Below are 18,131 nucleotides of genomic sequence, written 5' to 3'. Positions count from 1 at the left end.
GATAGTGTATACTGTAATTGAATTCGGATATAGTCATATCCGCTCCGAATTCGATTCGTTTACACCCCTAGGTGGGACTGTCATTTAGTTTTATTTTGGCATAGCAATGACACATCCAATACTTTTATTTTGATTGATCTGAACGGGTCATTTGATAGCCCATGCTTTTATCTTATATTGCCTAATATTCCCACCAATCATGTGACCTCAATAATGTTTAGTTGTTGTCACTGAATGTGAACAATTGCCCTATGTAATTTATGGCGATACGAGATCGGAAGCAAGGCCTATCAAAAAGATATTCGGTTGTTAAATCTTATGATTGCTTGGGGCCATATGAGATTCAAATGAAAGGATAGTGTTAAAGTTGAGACCCACTTTACTGAGGTATGCCCCACCGTATATGATCAGTCTCACCTATGTCGAACTCAGGGTTCACTAATTTGAAGAAAGGTGGGTCCCATTCTTCACAATTACTGGCCCTATGTGGGTTACAAACAAGATCTCCGTTGACATCATAGGGCTTGCTTGTACATTGTGTGGATCCCCTACTTAAATATAGCGTCACTACCAAAGCTGCTAGCCATCTTGACTCCAATTAATAAACCTCACGGAGCAAAAATTCTAGCCATCTATTCAACTTTATTGGTAGAAATGCGATTAAAGAGGAATTCTAGCTGAGGTTCTTTGCTTGCAGGAGGGATTATCCTCCGTAAGGTCTGTTACATGACTCGGGCTGTCCATTGCTCTGCTTACAACTATCCATCCTAAGATTTATCAAAAGAGTGATTTGTCTTTCAAAAACATAATAAATGTAATGAAAATGCTAAAAATGAAGTCACTGTTATGCTCCTTCCAAAAAAACACTTCTTTTACCCCAGTTTCTCCCATATGTTTTTGAGAACATCATACATCAATCAAGCTTTGCTTAGCTTCCTGCCAAGAAAAGCTATACAATTGATCTTTGTATTTCTAGAGAACAAAGTACTATCAAATGTTATTCTCTTGATGGGAGGACGAGAAACGAGAGAAAAAGAGAGATAGGTAGAGTGGAGGTTTTTCTTCTTTGGGTTTCACTTGGAATACCTTCCTGTACGATCTTGGTTGAGAAGCAAGGGAAAGGATTGTGGGTTTGAGCTAATCCATTGTAATCCTTATAATTTAGTTTTCTCATACTGGAACACCGTGTTCTCGCCTATTGATGTGCATCTTGGCCGAACAACGGAAAAAATCTCGGTTGTTCATCATATGCTTTTGTTTGTTTTTACTTTTCCATTTAATTGTGCATGATTGGGTCAGATTTATCCAATGGATTTTCTCAACATGATAATTACATGTACTAATGTGCTTCCCTATGTAATCATGCTATAACAAAAGATGAGATTATATCTCCAAATAGACATCATTACTGCATGCTGGGCGTTCTCAGGCCCCATTGGTATTGCTGACTCTAACAAGGCAGGGGTAAGAGCTGTAGTGGAAATGGATTCACTAAACGTGATAAAATGGTTGAAAGGGTCTCTTCCTCATCCTTGGTGGTTCGCACTTGGCACAATGGATTGATGAGATCATTGATGGAGTAGAGGGATCTATCATTTCCTTCTATCATGTTTCAGGATCGACGAACATTGAGGGGAATAGGCTAGTGAGGGAGGGAGCCTCCAGATCAGCGAACAATGAGGGGAATAGGCTAGCAAGGGAGGGAGCCTCTATGGTAGATTTGGAGTTCTATTTTGCCCCCTCCCCTTGATATTGATCGTCTTGTTTTTTTCGCCCCTCTTGGGTTGTAGATTCTTCTTTCCTTTTAATATAATTCTTTACCATTCGAAAAAAAAGAAAAAGAAAAAAAAAACCCGATATGATACGATTTTCAGTACAGTCGTGATAATGCAACACGTATCCGACGTGAAGAGTGAGTAGAGCTAGGCAGAAGCTATGCCAGTTGGGTCATCCCGATTAGGCTGATAACCTTCTCGATAGAGTTTATCAGTCTTTTTAGTGAAAAAAGGATAAATTCTTTGGAGCCATGTTTTAAGAATTTAGACCACGGGTAAGAACTCAGTCAAAGTAAAAAGAAGACAATCCGAGTGAGTTATGATTGAAGCAGTCAATTCTTCATTAACTCTAACAAGTGGGGGGGTCTTTGCTCGACTTAGTTGGGTGAAGCTCGAACTTAGGCTAGAAGATCCAGGGAGGTTTTAAACAATGCTTTAGAGGATTACTCTCTTTGCGCTTTTATGGGAAGTATAGTTGTAAGAATGTTTGAAAACAAAGTTAATTCATGACAAAAGCTGGTCATCGACATGAAATCGTCTAGTATTAATTGGACTCATGTGAAAGGTATTGTATGGCTTGGTTTTAGGTCCAAGATCTACGAAGGAATTGAAAGATTATGTTGTTTTTAATAGAGTAGTTTGGAAGGGAGTGGTTGCTAAGTGGATTGCTTTGCCATTAAATTGAATTTTTACTGAGTTAGAGATTCCACTCAGTTATCTTCATAGAGTAGAGATATGCTTAGGAACTACATAAGTAACTTTAAGGGGATTTGTTAGGGACAATCACAGAAGGCATTTCGCAGATGGTCTGTCACATGTCAGACCAGCATAGAGGCTCACTTCTCACCGGCTTTTGTCATCATTCACGAGGTGGCTGATTTGACATGCAACAGACCATCTGCGAAATGCCTTCTGTGATGGACCCTAGCAAATCCTCAACTTTAACTTATTGTCCAACTCAATTAGTACTGTGATTCAAATAGTACCGGAGTTAGAGATTCCACTCAGTTATCTTCATAGAGTAGAGATATGCTTAGGAACTACATAAGTAACTTTAAGGGGATTTGCTAGGGACAATCACAGAAGGCATTTCACAGAATCTAGCACAACTGCGGTTAGTGCTTCAATCACAGCGGGTAGACCAAGAGCAGTTCTTTATTCAATAGTACCGGAGAGAAATGCCTTCTGTGATGGACCCTAGCAAATCCCCAACTTTAACTTATCATCCAACTCAATTAGTACTGTGATTCAAATGAAGCGGAGGTGAGAGAGTCGACATGTAGACTTGGTCAGCTTTTGTGTCGGTGTTTGAGTGGAAGGAGATTATTCCAATCCCATTAGCTGTCCCTCACGGTGAAATATCAGCCCTTGGTGATTAGGGGATGCCATCAATGAAATGTTTGATGGGGTTGACATGGTACAATGAGAACTTGTCAACATGTTTGAAACCTTCTAAACATTGCTATAAGATTAAGGAACTATTTTGTACCCCCATTTGGAATAGACGTTTGTAAAAGTTCACATGGAAACCTTCAAAACATGGCTATAAGATTAAGGAACTATTTTGTACCCATTTGGCATAGAAGTTTATAAAAGAAGTTATTAAATAAAAAATTCAGAATTTTTGAAAGGGTAAATTATGCAAAAATTGTGTTTTATTATAGAAACGATAGAAATCATTATTTGATTTCACGTCGGGCTCAGTCCAAAAGACCGAAATGCCCTCTAGTTCTTCTTCTCTAATTTTTTCCAGATTTTCAGCACCATTGCCTACCATCGCTGCAACTGGGAAGAAGAAGAAGAAGAAGAAGAAGAAGAAGATCCAAGGCCTCACGAATCATTTAGTCCCTAATGTCCGATAATCTGTTATTATTATCGTTAACTAACTCTCTCTCAATCACCTTTCTCGTGGTATATTCTCAAACAATGCTAATTGGGCCTTAACTTGTAAGGAGTTTGGGGGCTATTCCATTAATGATACTCACAGAAATTATAGTTTTATTAGGATGGGTAGAATTCCAAAACTTAAAACTTGTTCCCAATGAAAAACCTTTCTTTTAGGTGATCTTAAGCAGCTAGATTTTTGGGAATTCAGGTTGAGCTTTTACCAGAAAATTGGGTCAGGTTTGTTTTGATTCCAATTTATTTTTTTAGCAAAAGCTCAACCCTAAAGTCGCTGATTAAATGTGGTGCTTGTATCATGCCAGGTAGCCGAATCTATAAGTTCAGATTTTTCTTGTTCATGTCGACAGAATTTATGGGGCCCATGAAATGATATTTTCACCCTATGGGTCACATTACTTGTACCAATGGCAGCAAGTGGACCACAAATTTCATTTTTCATGAGAACAATGTGGAGATGCTTCGCCATTCCTCTTCATGGAGAATAATGATACGCCACGAGACCCTTCTAGTCCTTTTATGACATGTTTGGCCACCATGAAAAAATATCAGCTGAGAGAGATTTGCCAGAGATGGAGAGAGTTGACACAGTGGGAGTCAGAGGAGCATGAAAAGCTCCTTAAAAACAAAGATAATAAAAAAAACCAATTTTAGACAAGTATATTTTTATGACATAGGGTATCCCCACTCCATTTTATGGCAGGACTAATTAGGTGTGCAACTTGGGTCGGGTTGGGCCGGGTTTAGGCCAACCTGACCCCGACCTGAGGAACCATTTGCTCAACCCGACCCGACCCGAGTTCCAACTCGACGAGGTTCAACCTGACCCGACCAAAGAACCCTTTTTGCCTACCCGAGTTGAACCCGACCCAACCCGAGATTCTAAGCTTAAAAGATAAAAAAAATTATTAAAAATGTCGGGTTCACTCGGGTCGGGTTGCCAAAGCCCTCAACCCGAACCCGGGTTGAGAAAACGGAAACCCGACTTGAACACAACCCAACCGACTTCTTTCCGGGTTGAACCCGTCGGGTTGGGGTTGAGCCCGCCCAAGTTGCACCCCTAGGACTAATCCCTATGGATGCGCGCAGTCACCTGTAAACCATGCCATTGGGTTTACTACAGGGGATACGAACTCTTGTTTTTAGGGATTTTAAACAGGTATTTTCTGTTCACTTGTGTTTAGGGATTTTTGATGCCATCTCTAACCCACCCACTCAATTCTCTCCTTCTCCGCACATCTCTAATCCTCTATAGATCCGAGGGTGAGGATCATCCTATTGAAATGATTTTTGGGCACAACCTATTTAGGTTGTGTTGTGGCCCAACAAATGGACGGTTTGGATCATCCTATGGAGTGGGCCGTACAATACCTTTTGAAAAATCCTGGAGCAAACAGCCAAACACGATATAAAAGCTCTGGTATATTTTTGCCTGTTCATTTATGAATAGAACAATAAATTCATTTTTTCTTTTGAAAACGACCAATAGGAGAGCCCTTGTAGCTGGTTTTTTGCAAGGGCGCCCTTCAGCTTATCATTTCATGTGTAAAATAAGTAAAAGAAATTCTTGAAATATTTTTCCTTTTCAAACTTTCCGCAAAATAATCGAAGATTCGAATCCAAGAAAGTGGGGAAAGCAAGGAAAGTGGAGTGTGGGACCCATTCCGCTAAGTTTGACTCCCAAAATCCCGTTCACATGTGATGATATGACATGAGACCCTCAGAGATCTTAACCCACATTTCCTAACCATGGTTAACCTTTTTCTAACCCTGATTAAGTTCAAAAGGCCAGAAAGCGCCCCACACATTGCAAATGACGAAGCCCTGTCTCGCCCACACCCTGCCTTTTTTCCTAGAATTTTCTCTCAACTTGACTAAACTAAGGTTGATTAGTTAACCATGGTTAAGTTAGAGGTAAACTACACCCACATTAACATTAATTCTAATTAATTAAGCTTAAACTAAGTAAAAGTTGGGTTACTTTAATGTTGTTTTGATAACATTTGGATTGCTGATGAGTCTCTACTTTGCAAATTAAAAAATAAGTTTCATTAATTGAGGACTGATAGAATGAAGGGCGCCCTTGCAAAAATCAGCTTCAAGTGTTCCCCTATAGGTTAATTTCTTAAAAGTGTGGTGCTGAAAAAAGTGGATGGTGCCTAAAAAAATGGAAACCGTGTTGACTTTGCCGAAATCAGCCAATAGGGGTGCTCTTGAAGCTAGTTTTTGCAAGGGCGCCCTTCATTCTATCATTACTCTTATTAATTAAATTAGTCAAATATTTGGTAATTTGAAAAAGAAGAATGCTAAACTGAAGGCCGCCATTAATAAGCATCTGAAAGGGCACCCTTATTGGATCCACATCACCGATGTACATTTTTTGGGTGATCCAAACTGTTCCTCTATTGAGCCCCTGATGTAGATAGTGTGGACCTTGAAAATCTTCTCCACAGGATGATCCTAATACTCCGATCATGGAGGTTTTTATACCATTTTAAACCTTCACAAATCGAAGGGTATGGAACATCCTAATGGAGAAGATCTTCTAGGGCCAACCTACCTAAATCAGGGCCCGAAAAATGAACGGTTTGGATTACCCAAAAATGTTATGCATTTTTTGGGCCCCTTTACTTTAGCATTCCTCTTTTAAAAATGATAAAATTATGGTCTGCAATGAAATTTTATGGAACAATTACCAATGGGAGACAGAAATTAGGCGGAATTATCAAGAGGACCCATGCTTTTAAAAAATTATCAACGAGGGACAAAAGAGGTCTTGTCATTAAAAGCTGGACGAAAATGCTGTTTTCTTAAGCAACATGTTTTGCTTTTCCACTTTTCCCTCTTCTCACTTCTTTCCCTCTTTTTTTACTTTTTCATTTTTAACTTTGTTTTTTTTCCCTTATCAGTCATCTTCTTCATCATTTAGCCACCATTGAAGGTGGGAAAGCTCAAAAACTTGAAACACGAGTTCATTCCCATTTATCTCTCTATATCTAAGTTTTGTTTTTCATTTGTTTTAGGATTTTGCATTTCTGCTTCTCCCTTTCAATGGAGGATGAGGAAGATGAATTGTAGGGTAGAAAGAAAAAAACGGTGAAAATAAACGAGTGAAAAAAAAAACGGAAGTAAAAATGTGTTCGTAAGGGACTTGATAAGCGCATTCAGAATTTGGTAACCCCATTTTGATACTGGATAACCCCATTCCAAAACTCTAGTACCCTCGGCTAATTTTAAGGGACTTGATAGGGGCATTCGTAAATTGGTAACCCCATTTTGATACTAGATAACCCCAATCCCAAATATTTGAAAACCCCCTTCCAAAACCCTAGTACCCTCGGCTAATTTTCAGGGACTTGATAAGCTCATTCGGAAATTGGTAACCCTATTTTGATACTTGATAACCCCAATCCCAGAGACTTGAAAACCCCCTTCCAAAACTCCAGTACCCTCGACCAATTTTCAAGGACTTGATAAGCCCATTCAGAAATTGGTAACCCCATTTTTTATACTAGATAACCTCAATCCCAGAGACTTGAAAACCCCCTTCCAAAACTCCAGTGCCCTTGGCCAATTTTCAGGGACTTGATCACCCCATTCGGAAATTGGTAACCCAATTTTTACACTAGATAACCCCAATCCTAGAGACTTGAAAACCCCCTTCCAAAACTCCAGTACCCTCGGCCAATTTTCAAGCACTTGATAAGCCTATTAAAAAATTGGTAACCATACTTTTAAGAGTTACTAACCCCCTTCCAGAGAGTTGATAAACCCTTTCTGCTACAAAACTCCCTGCTTATAGTAACTCTTCTAATGTCATTACAATTATGCTCATGATAGAAATTATAAAAGAAATAGATGTTGTTTTTATTAAATGTGCTTCATGTATTACATCCAAATTTGTGTATTACGAAAAAAAAAATTTAAGTAAATCAAAAAATGTGTAGCCATCCATTCATGTATTACATAAACTTTTAAACCCTAAACACGATAAATCAGAAACAGAAGAATGAAAAATAGTGCAAAACCCTAAAAAAAAGATAAACAAAACCTAGATACAGAGAGATAGATGGTAAGAACTCAACATTCAAGTTTTCAAGATTTGCGAGCAACAATAGTGGCTGAACAAGGAAGGAGATGACTAGTAGGGTAAAAAATCAAAAAGGTGATAATGGAAAAATAAAAGAAGAGAGGAGAAGGAAAAAACAAGGTCAAAACGTGTTGTAAATGCCAAAAGGCATTTTCGTCCAGCTTTTAATGAGAAGACCTCTTTCGTACCTGATTGATAATATTTGAAATGCAAGGGTCCTCTTCATAATTCTGCCTAATGTTTGTCCCACATTGCTAAGTTTTATTGTCTCATTCATACATAAGATCAATTAAAAATTGTAAAATTAAAAATTTAGAACCAATTTTTGTGGCATCCAAAAAGACCCATCCGATGGGTTCTTCAATGCCTACTCTTTTCTTCAATGTGGAGGGATTTTGCTTTACGACCGTTCGATTACTTCTTACGAAGGAGTCACATACACAAATCTTCAGTGTATACACCGAAGTGACGGAACAACTTGTTAAAAATTGAAAATACCTTTTTACCCAGCCAAATGCTTCCAAAATGGACACCTTTTAAGAATGACGACATGACACGTAAGACATTACCGACACGAGCCGGTTGGAAGCTGGCAGGTGCCAGTCACCGAAAAAATAGGCATATAGGTGTAACCATTTGATTGGTCCAATAGCATTTATTGGAGTTTTCCTACGTCATGATACGAAGTTGACGGGAAGATTAGGTTTAGCCTATTAATTAAGTAATGATTAGTGGTTGATGACAAAAGTAATTAAGAGATTAACGGATTGAAAATCAAACCAAAAGCCTTTATATATAGAGAAGAGGGTTACCATAGTGAGTATAGAAAAACAAAGAATACAACAAAGAGTTTTGAGAGATTTTTTTCCTTCTCTCATTTTCTCTGTAAGTCATTTTCTTCTGTTTGGTTCTTCTTCCCCCCTCTCCCCCTCTCTAATTTCCCGCTTCTCTGAATCCCTTTCTGTTATTATCTGTCTTCTAAACAAAGCTTTTTTAAGGTTTTTGGGTTTGTTTCTTTTTGAGCTAAAGTAAAAAAAGGCAAACTTAGAAGGTTATTTGGAAGCCAGGTGTTTCAGATTGAGATCCAGTTTTCTTTTATTTTACTGGGTTTTTTTTGCATCTTATTTTCTGTTTTTTTTTTCTTTAGTTTGATCAATCTAAAGAGGGTTGTTTTTCTGTCCCTCAAGGTTGGTTTTAGTTCATAGAACAGAGGTTTTTTCTTCACCTTTTTTGTTGTGGATACTAAACCTCTCTCTACTAAGGGTTTTTAATTGTTTTGGGTCTCTCTTTTTTGTCCTTGCCTGTTTTCTGGTTTTGATAAGAAACAGCTGGGCTTTTGATTTCTCTTAATTTTCTTGATTTTTTTATATTCTCTTCCCTCTTTTTCTCTGGCTCTCCTCTGCTTTCCTCTGTTCTCTTGTTTTGATAAGAAACAGGTTGGCTTTTGTTTTTTCTTAATTTTTGTTGAGAAAAACTTTTCCAACAAATTTTCTTGGGTTTTTAATCTCTCTCTCTCTCTCTCTCTCTTAATTTATTTTCTAGGAGATCTTTTACTTCACAGTGAAGACATGGCAACAGCTATAGATATTTACAATAGCTGCCCTGTTTATTCAGACCCATTTAGTGAGGAGTTAATGAAAGCACTGGAACCTTTTATCATAGGTGCTTCAGACTCCCCCACAACCCCTTCAATCTCTCCTTCTCTTCCTCCTTCCCCTTCTACATCATTCCTCTCTCCCTCTACTCTCCCTTTACATTTCTATTCTCCCTCTATTTCTTCCCAAAACAACCTCCACTCAAATTATTATTCCACACCAATAACCCAAATGAATTTTTTCTCCAGCCTAGAACACCAATTGGGTCTTAATCAAACATACCCAATTGGACTTACCCACATAAACCCATCTCAAATTCATCAAATCCAAGCCCAATTCCAACTTCAAAACCACATTCAACATCAGCAAAAACAGAACTTCAATTTCCTTGGCCCTAGAGCTCAACCCATGAAGCTAGTGGGTTCGCCATTAAAACCCACAAAGCTCTATAGAGGAGTGAGACAGAGGCATTGGGGAAAATGGGTTGCAGAGATCAGATTACCGAAAAATCGAACCCGACTATGGCTTGGAACATTTGAAACAGCTGAAGAGGCGGCCATGGCTTATGATAATGCAGCTTATAAGCTTCGTGGGGACTTCGCGAGGCTCAATTTCCCCCACCTCAGGCATCAAATTGCCAATCTTAAAGGCAATTTCAGGCCTCTGCATTCCTCTGTTGATGCAAAGCTTGATGCTATTTGTCAAAGCATGGCTAATTCGCAGAAACAGGGGAATACTGAAAAACAGGGGAATTCTAAAAAACAGGGGAATTCGCAGAAACAGGGGAGTTGTGTGGATTCTACCATGGTATCAGAAGGCAGTGTTGATGAAAGAGAGCAATTGGGTTCTTTTTCGGGATTGGTTGAGAAGGATTTGGCCAATTTAAAAATGGGTTTTGAAGATTGTAAGGTGGAGAGCTCGAGCTCGAGTTCGCCGGAGAGTGATGAGTCTGCGGGGTTTTCGCAGGATTCTGATCTCAAGTTTCCTGATTTTACGGAGCCTCCGTGGGATGAATCAGAGAGCTTTCTATTGCACAAGTTTCCTTCTTTGGAGATTGATTGGGAGGCAATTCTATCATAATTTGGGTGTAATTTGTATTGTCTTTGTGGGTTCTATTTTTTTTCCATCAAGTTTTTTTGTGTGTGTGTGTTATAGATGGGGATGTCCAGTGGCTATTGCAATGGGTTTTTTACATTTGCAAAGCTGTGTGGGGAGTCTTGGTTTAGTGGGAATTTTGGGTTTTAGTGTTTTGAATAATACATGTAAATCTCCTGGTTTGCTGGTTTTTTCTTGCAACATCAGGGGTAGATGTCTGTTGAAGTTTGATCCTGGTGCCTTTTTGTTCACAGGTTCAAAGAGAAACAGTGTAGTCAGTACTTATGTCTGTAGTTTATCAATGGTGTAATGGTAGTCATTTGTGGCTATTGTTTCTCTAGCAATTAGATATTCATATCTAGTTTGGTATGTGTGCTTTTATTTGTGAGTGGCTGTAGATGCATCAAAATAATTCTAATGTTTTTTCATTATGGGTAAGTTAGTAAAAAGTAATAAACAACAAGGATCACTTTTGCCAAATTTCCTTCATCCATGGGTGAGATCAATATATTCACTAAAAAGCAAAATACAACTTCTATAATTACTTAATCCACAACCCACAACCCTATTCATTTATTCCCAACCAAGATGTACATAAAAACATTAAAATTTCATTCTCAGTTTCTCACGCACCATAAATTCTGAAGAAACTCTTTTTCTTTTGCCGATCACAACCCCACAAGATTGTGTGCTCCAACCTCCACTCACATGATTGTGTGTTTTCCTCTTTATAAAAGCTTTCAAACAAACGCCAATCTGCTTAGTTTTAGTTGAAGATTTACCCTGAAATAGAGTTATTATGGTAAATTTCAGTAGAAGCCACAATTTGCCTCAAGATTAAGTTGGGCTATTCTTTTGTCTTGCTGTGCATTTGTAGCTGAGATAGAACAGGTTTTTTTTTTTTTTTTTCATTAAAAAGGGTTGAGAGGGTGTATCTATCAAACCAAGTGGATGTTAAATTGTGATCAATGCAATGACACGAAATTGAGCAATTAGAAACAGTTGGTGCCATGTGAGTGGGCCTTGATGTACAACACCAGAAGTGACCCAATTGTCATACTTCCACAGTTAGGAAAATGATATTTTCACCCACTTTTCTGTTAGAGTCAAGCAAGGTTGCTTGAAGCATTACACCATAGGTATCTAGTTTGGAATACCTAGTTTGTTGCCTCAAAACCCCTATATATATATATATATATATATATATATATATATATATATATATATATATATATATATATATATATAGTGATACACTAGGTTTATTGACTGGTTAATAGACTCTAGCTAGCCCATGTAGGCCAATACATCGGTTCATTATCTTATTGGGCTTATATTAGAACATAATAGGGTTATATTATATACCCACCCAACATTTTCCAGCATTTTCACCTTCTCTTGCTTGTCTTTTACTGGAATTTAAGTCATTTTTAGAAAAAAAATAGAAACAAATGGGGTGGAAAGGCTAAGAAAAGGGGTTGAATCTGGTAACTGCCATGGTTGAAGATTTTATGGGCCGGGTAGGTCTTAAGCCCTGATTGGGCTATTTACCCGAAAAACTTTTTCCTGGCTCCGTTTCTTTCTACGAAAAATGGGCATAAAATAAATTTTATGCCGGCCTTTCCACTTAAAAATGAGTGTTAAGAAACAGAGCCAAAGGTGAAAATTAGAATCCCTATCACGTTTAGAGCAGAGAACTCAAGATTTTGTCATTAGTTGAAGGCTGTCATAATCCTAAGATTCTTAAAAATAGTAATATTTTCATTTTAATCATTTATCATGATAATATCACAATATTTTTTGGGAAATGTTTATCAGCACTACTTTATTTTGATGATCGCACTCCTCACTTTATTAAAAGTACGGCATGGCCCGCACCCTAGGATGATCCATACCGTCCATTAGATGGGCCATAGCCTAAATAGGTTGTGCCCCAAAAATCGTTTCCATAGGTTGATCCTAACCCTCCGATCTATTGAGGGTTAGGATGAACCCTCTAACATTCAGATCGGAGGGTTAGAACCAACCTATGGAAATGATTTTTGGGGCACAATCTATTTACACTGTGGCCCATCTAATTGACGGTTTGGATCAGCCTATGGTGCTGGCCATACCATACTTTTAATAAAGTGAGGAGTGCGATCATCAAAATACAGTAGTGCTGATTACATTTTCCTATTTTTTATTATGTTTTTCATTTTATAATTTTTCTTAAATTATATATTTTTAAATAGTTTTACTTTTTTATCATTTTCTTTCATATATACCCCTCAAAAAAATCTACAATCAATTGTCAGCTGTGGGATACACCACCCATGTGGAATAAAATCAGTCAACAGTCAGCAGTGTCCCACCAGTGTGCATTTATATCAACTGTTGTCACTTGAGAATTTCCCTTCTGACATGGGCTGCAAGGCAAGGAGTTTTGGAAACTTTCGAATCTCCCAAAAGTATCTATCGTCTCTTTCTAAAATTGGGAAAAGAAAAGAAGCAACATATTTTTAATTCAAAGCAATTTCTATTTGAGTCTGGTTAAATTAAGGAACTTAGTTATTTATTGCTTTTTAGGACTTTAAGTGGTAGTAGTTGATTTAGAAAGTAGAGTTTTAGTTGGAGAAGAAGTTAGTGTTTTATAAAAACCTATGTGCGAGGGTTGTTGCACAGTTCATGTTTGTTTTATGAAATAAAGAAATTCTTCTTTCTTGGTAGAAAAGTTATTTATCTTGTTCTTCGTGGATTCGAAGAATAGCTCTTCGTGGATTCGACGAGCGTCCTTCGTAGATTCGAGGAGCGCTTGATCAACCTGGACTCGTTCTTCGCGCTTCCGGCTATGCCACCTTCCATTCAAAACTATTAAAAGGTGAGAAGAAGGGTCTAAAATCTTCTCTTTTGGGGTATTGCTTAGTATGAAAAGGCCCCATGATAGGTGAGATAACCGAAGCCCTTGTCCTCCCTATGCTTGTTTTCTTATCTCCCAATATAAGAAATTTGGAAGGTGCGTATAGAAAAGCTACCCATCTCTTTATTCTTTTCTTCTATTTCCCTCAACATGCAAAATTCCCACTAAGCTAGCTAAGGTCTCTAGCTAAGGTCTCTTCTATTTCATTAGTTTAAAATCTCTTTTCTTTACCCATTTCTTAAGGTCTCTAGCTATAGCCTACCTAAAGTTTCACTCAAAGCACCCGATCAGAATAATTAGAGAAAGATTTGTGAATTGAATTTTAATCAAGTTGTTCAGTTGTAAGTCAGGGGAAAAAAGAATCATGCTTTTAGGAGAAGGGAAATCTCCAAGTTGAGTTCTCTTGCTTGACACATTACAAGCAGTGTATTTGTTCACCTGTGGGAGTAAAGTGGAATTGTGGGAGCCTTGGTTCTCCTAGATGAGATGGGAATCTTGAATTTTCTACTTTCAAGAGATGGGTTTTAGTTCTTCTAGGGGTAAGGTATAGTGGGATTTGAGATAGAAGAATCTCAACTTTTCTTCAGAAAAGATAAGATTCCTCATCTTCCAGAGGATGAAGAGATTTGACATGGGAATCTTGGCTTTTGTTCTTCACAAAGGCAATTTACTATTATTTTTTATTTATTTTTGGGGAAATGATATCAACAGTCACATATATTGATGACGGCACTCAGTTTTTATTGGATGCTTTTTAAATTGGGTGTTTATAGCTAGCTATTTGAAAGGTCTAAGTCTCTAATGGCTAATTAGGCAAGAGTAAAATAGAGTAGTCCCATTATTAAAACAGTGCGTGGGTATCATTTCCCTATGTCTTACTGACTGCTAGTGTGAGCACTGATTTACTATTCTTGATAGAGAATGGAGAGCTCATGAATTAACCCATCCAAACTATAACAATCTCTAATGGGAAGGCCAAAGCCAACTCACTAATAATAGAAGAAAATAGCTCTATTGCTTGTACTGTAACTTGGAGTATATTCTGTTGCAATTGTTTGGTTGAATTGCAACTGCTAGCAATTGTTTATTGCTTAGAGTAGTATATTCTGCGCCCTTTTGATCCACTTCATTGAAGAACTACAATTCTTCAAGGCCTTGGTTTTTCTCCATCTTGGCACAAACTCATCGGTGATAAGTATGGGTGGGGATGAGGGGATTCGGAAAGTAGGAACCCTGGTTTAGGAGAAGGTATGGAAGTCTATATGTGTCGTTAGAGTTCGTCTTTTCTTTTGAGGGATAGAATCCCCTCTTCGTGGACCCCATTATGAGTCCCTAGTTAGATTTAGAATGGGAAGGGGCGATGAGACACGATTTTGGGTAGACCATTGGTTATGCAAGATGTCTTTGTGCTATGCATTCCCAGACCTATAAAAATGTTAGCAACCAATACAAGGCCAAAATTTGTGACTATATGAAAATGAGAGGCATCGAGGGTGGTGGTTAGGCTTGGGAGAGTGAGATCATCAGCCTTTCTTTCCTTCTTGGCCATCTTGAGTCCACCTATTGCTCTTCTTAGACTCCCCGACAAAAAAATTGGACCCATGACACCCAAGGATAATTTTATGTCTGTTATTTCTTTTACAGGTTATCATTTGAGGATAGACCCAGCTATTATATAATATGGATTTGGCCATCGTTGGCGCCCCCACGGGTAGCGGCTCTTGCTTGGATAGTAATCAGAAAAGAATAAATACTTATCAGCAATTGAAAAGAAATAATTGTCACCTAGCAAATCGATGCAATCTATGCTAGAAGGAAGAAGAAACCTTGGATCACTTAATAGTGCATTGTTCGGTGGCTCATCATGTTTAGTTCTCAATCATAGAAAGCGCCGCCCTTCTCTAGGTGGTACAAATATCGATCAAATCCATCATCGTACTTTGGAGTAGCAGATCTTCTGGCGAGGCGGGACAAGTTTAATGAAGGAGAGTACCTTATGTTATGGTTTGGCACCTTGCTGGGACTCGGGCAGAACTCACCCTTAAAAGCTAACCGTAGCCCTTATAGACCCATCCACTTCCATTCACTTTTCCGATGTGTGATTTATGCTTTTATGTGGAACCTCCAACAATCTCTCTCTCCACTCGGAAGCAACGTGGACAATCATGCCGAGCAACATGGGAACTACGAGATCTTTCCAAAGGGATTTTCTCCGTCCTTGAAGTTACACCGGGGGTTACCAAGATCTTCCCCAAGGGATTTTTTTTCATCCTCGAGGGCACACAGGAGTTACCACACCCAAGCTCTAATACCATTTGAGACCCGGGTAGAACTCATTCTTAAAAACTAGCCATTAAGAAGAGGGTGCCAGGCTCTTATAAGCCCATCCACTTCCATTCACTTTTCCGATGTGGGATTTATATATGCTTTCACATGGAACCCCAACAGACCTTTTGAACGAGAGGGATAGCTGCATATTCAAAGACAAAGAAAGAAGGCCTAGGCAGCATGGTGATGGAAATCAATCTACCTTATTTTATGGGTTAGGAACATCTATAAATAACCTCTCTCGCTATGTTATTAGAGAAATTCTAAGAAACTGAAGAACCATCATGCATGAAGAAGGCTCTAAGAGTATCATTCTTCCTAAGTGGAAGCTTTTGGAAATTATGTTGGAGATTAAGGACCTTCGGTTGCCATATGAGAAGGTCGGCTAATGAACAAGCATATAAATTAGCAAAGGATGGAGTGGAAAAGGAAGTTCTGGATGTAATCGCGTCACTTCAAGAGTCGATCTCAAGATGACTGAGATTACCGAGGGTTTAGTTTATTTTTTTAGTTTTTTAGTCTTGGGGGGACGTTTTGTCCCTCTTCTGAACAAGGATGCTTGGTTTTTAATAAAAGTTTGTCACCTTTCAAGAAAGGAAAAAAAGATTTACACATCTTTAAGCTCAATCCATGTAGACAATAGACCAATGTTTACTACTTAAAATGGGTGATGATAAATTCGCACCCCATGTAGGATGATTCGCACCCCTTTTGACGTAGGGAGCGAGGAGCGGCAACACCAAGATGAAGATCGACACAAGAAGCAACTAAAATAATCTCGTGGGGCTTGAAAACCCATGCCACGGTATGGAGAAAAATTCTAATATAAAACGTGAAAAAGAAGCGAAGCTCCTTCACCCACGTGAAAGAGCCAATGCTCTCTTCACAAGAGATGTCCCAAAAATAACTTTATTCAATCTTCTTTTCTTTCCTCATGCCATTACATTATATAAAAAAGCCAAAACCTAAGAATAGCAACCCTAAATTCTTGCCTAACTATTATTCTCAATCTTCTAACTAAAGCAACATAATTAAAAAGTAGAAACATGACTAAAACTTTCCTAAAATAGTAATCCCGTAATATAACTATACCATATCCGTAAAACACCTATAACTTACCCAAATTAAGTCCAAATCGCGTAATCTTAGGCTCTTTAGATAGGTAATCGAAAAACCTTTTTAAAAACATCAAAATCATGCTAAAAGAACAAGATTTGATGACCTAAAAAATACTACAAATAAAATGACGAAAATAAAAAATAAATAATAAAAGATTTGTTTCACCCCGCACGTTCCGCATCACATTTCACGTGAATTGGCGTAAAAAAGCATTAAAGTTTGACGCCGATTCACGTGAAAAGGGTGCGAATCATCCTGCAGGGGTGTGAATTTATCATCTCCCTTTAAAATTTTGTATATATAACTTACGAGGAATGCTAAACTCAAGGGCGCCCTTGCATAAATAACGTAAAAGGGCACCGCCATTGTTGAAAGTCACTAAAGTGCATTTATAATAGCAGCGAAAAATGAATAAGTCATAGGCGTTAAATGCACTTAGGTGACTTTCAACCAATTGGGGGTGCACTTTCATCTTATTTATGCAAGGGCACCCCTGAGTTTAGCATTATTGAGCAAATTTTGTATATATAACTGTTATTGAGCTAGATTTAGGCATCTTCAAGCTTGATCTCTATAAATAATACACCAGTGTCTACTATTTAAAATTTTGAATACTCATTTCCGATACTTGGGTCATATAACTTGTATTAATATATATAGTACACGTGATTCCTGGATCTTGGGCCATATAACGCTCATTAATGTATTGCATGTTACATACCCCATGTGGCCCTAGCAAATCCCTACTTTTATTATTATTATTTTTTTAAGAGGAAGTCTAAACTGAAGAGAGCCCTTGCAAAAAAGAGGTGAAAGGGCTCCACCATTGGTTGCACATCACCATCATGTTTGACTTTTCAACCGTTATTAATGCATGATGGTGATGTGTAGCCAATAGGAGAGCCCTTTCACCTCTTTTTTGTAAGGGCTCCCTTCACTCTAGAATTCCTCTTTTTTTAATTGGTCACTTCTTTTTAGACAACTAGTTCTTGTAATAGAGAATGAATAGAATAACAATTAAAAACGACAGGCCTAACATTCTAATCAGTACATTAAACATGTAAACTTTACATTAAAACTAGGGCTGCTACTCGGGTCGGGTTTTGGAGAACCCAACCCTACCCGAGAAATATCTCGGGTCAACTCAACTAATAGTAGTAGAAATTACACTCAAAGTACACTTGAATCAAACAATGATGTAATTACACTCACATTACACTTGAATCAAACAATGCTGTAATCAAACAATGTTGTAATTACAATCAAACAATGCTGAATCAAAAACTTGAATCAACCAACTCATAGAAGCAGAAATTACACTCACATAC

General features: G+C 38.1%; 1 protein-coding gene across 1 annotated transcript; it reads left to right on the top strand.

Moving 5' to 3' along the window:
• Positions 1–8,583: 8,583 nt before the first annotated feature.
• On the top strand, positions 8,584–10,826 carry LOC143889570 (ethylene-responsive transcription factor ERF056-like). The gene has a single exon (XM_077393832.1). The coding sequence runs from the start codon at positions 9,336–9,338 to the stop codon at positions 10,440–10,442; it is 1,107 nt and encodes a 368-aa protein (XP_077249947.1). The 5' UTR covers positions 8,584–9,335; the 3' UTR covers positions 10,443–10,826.
• Positions 10,827–18,131: the final 7,305 nt, after the last annotated feature.

This window comes from Tasmannia lanceolata, unplaced genomic scaffold (genome assembly GCF_043159265.1).
Source record: "Tasmannia lanceolata isolate RefF3 unplaced genomic scaffold, GAP_Taslan_0.1 ptg000013l, whole genome shotgun sequence".
Lineage (NCBI taxonomy): Eukaryota > Viridiplantae > Streptophyta > Magnoliopsida > Canellales > Winteraceae > Tasmannia > Tasmannia lanceolata.
This window is presented reverse-complemented; position numbering and strand designations above follow the sequence as displayed.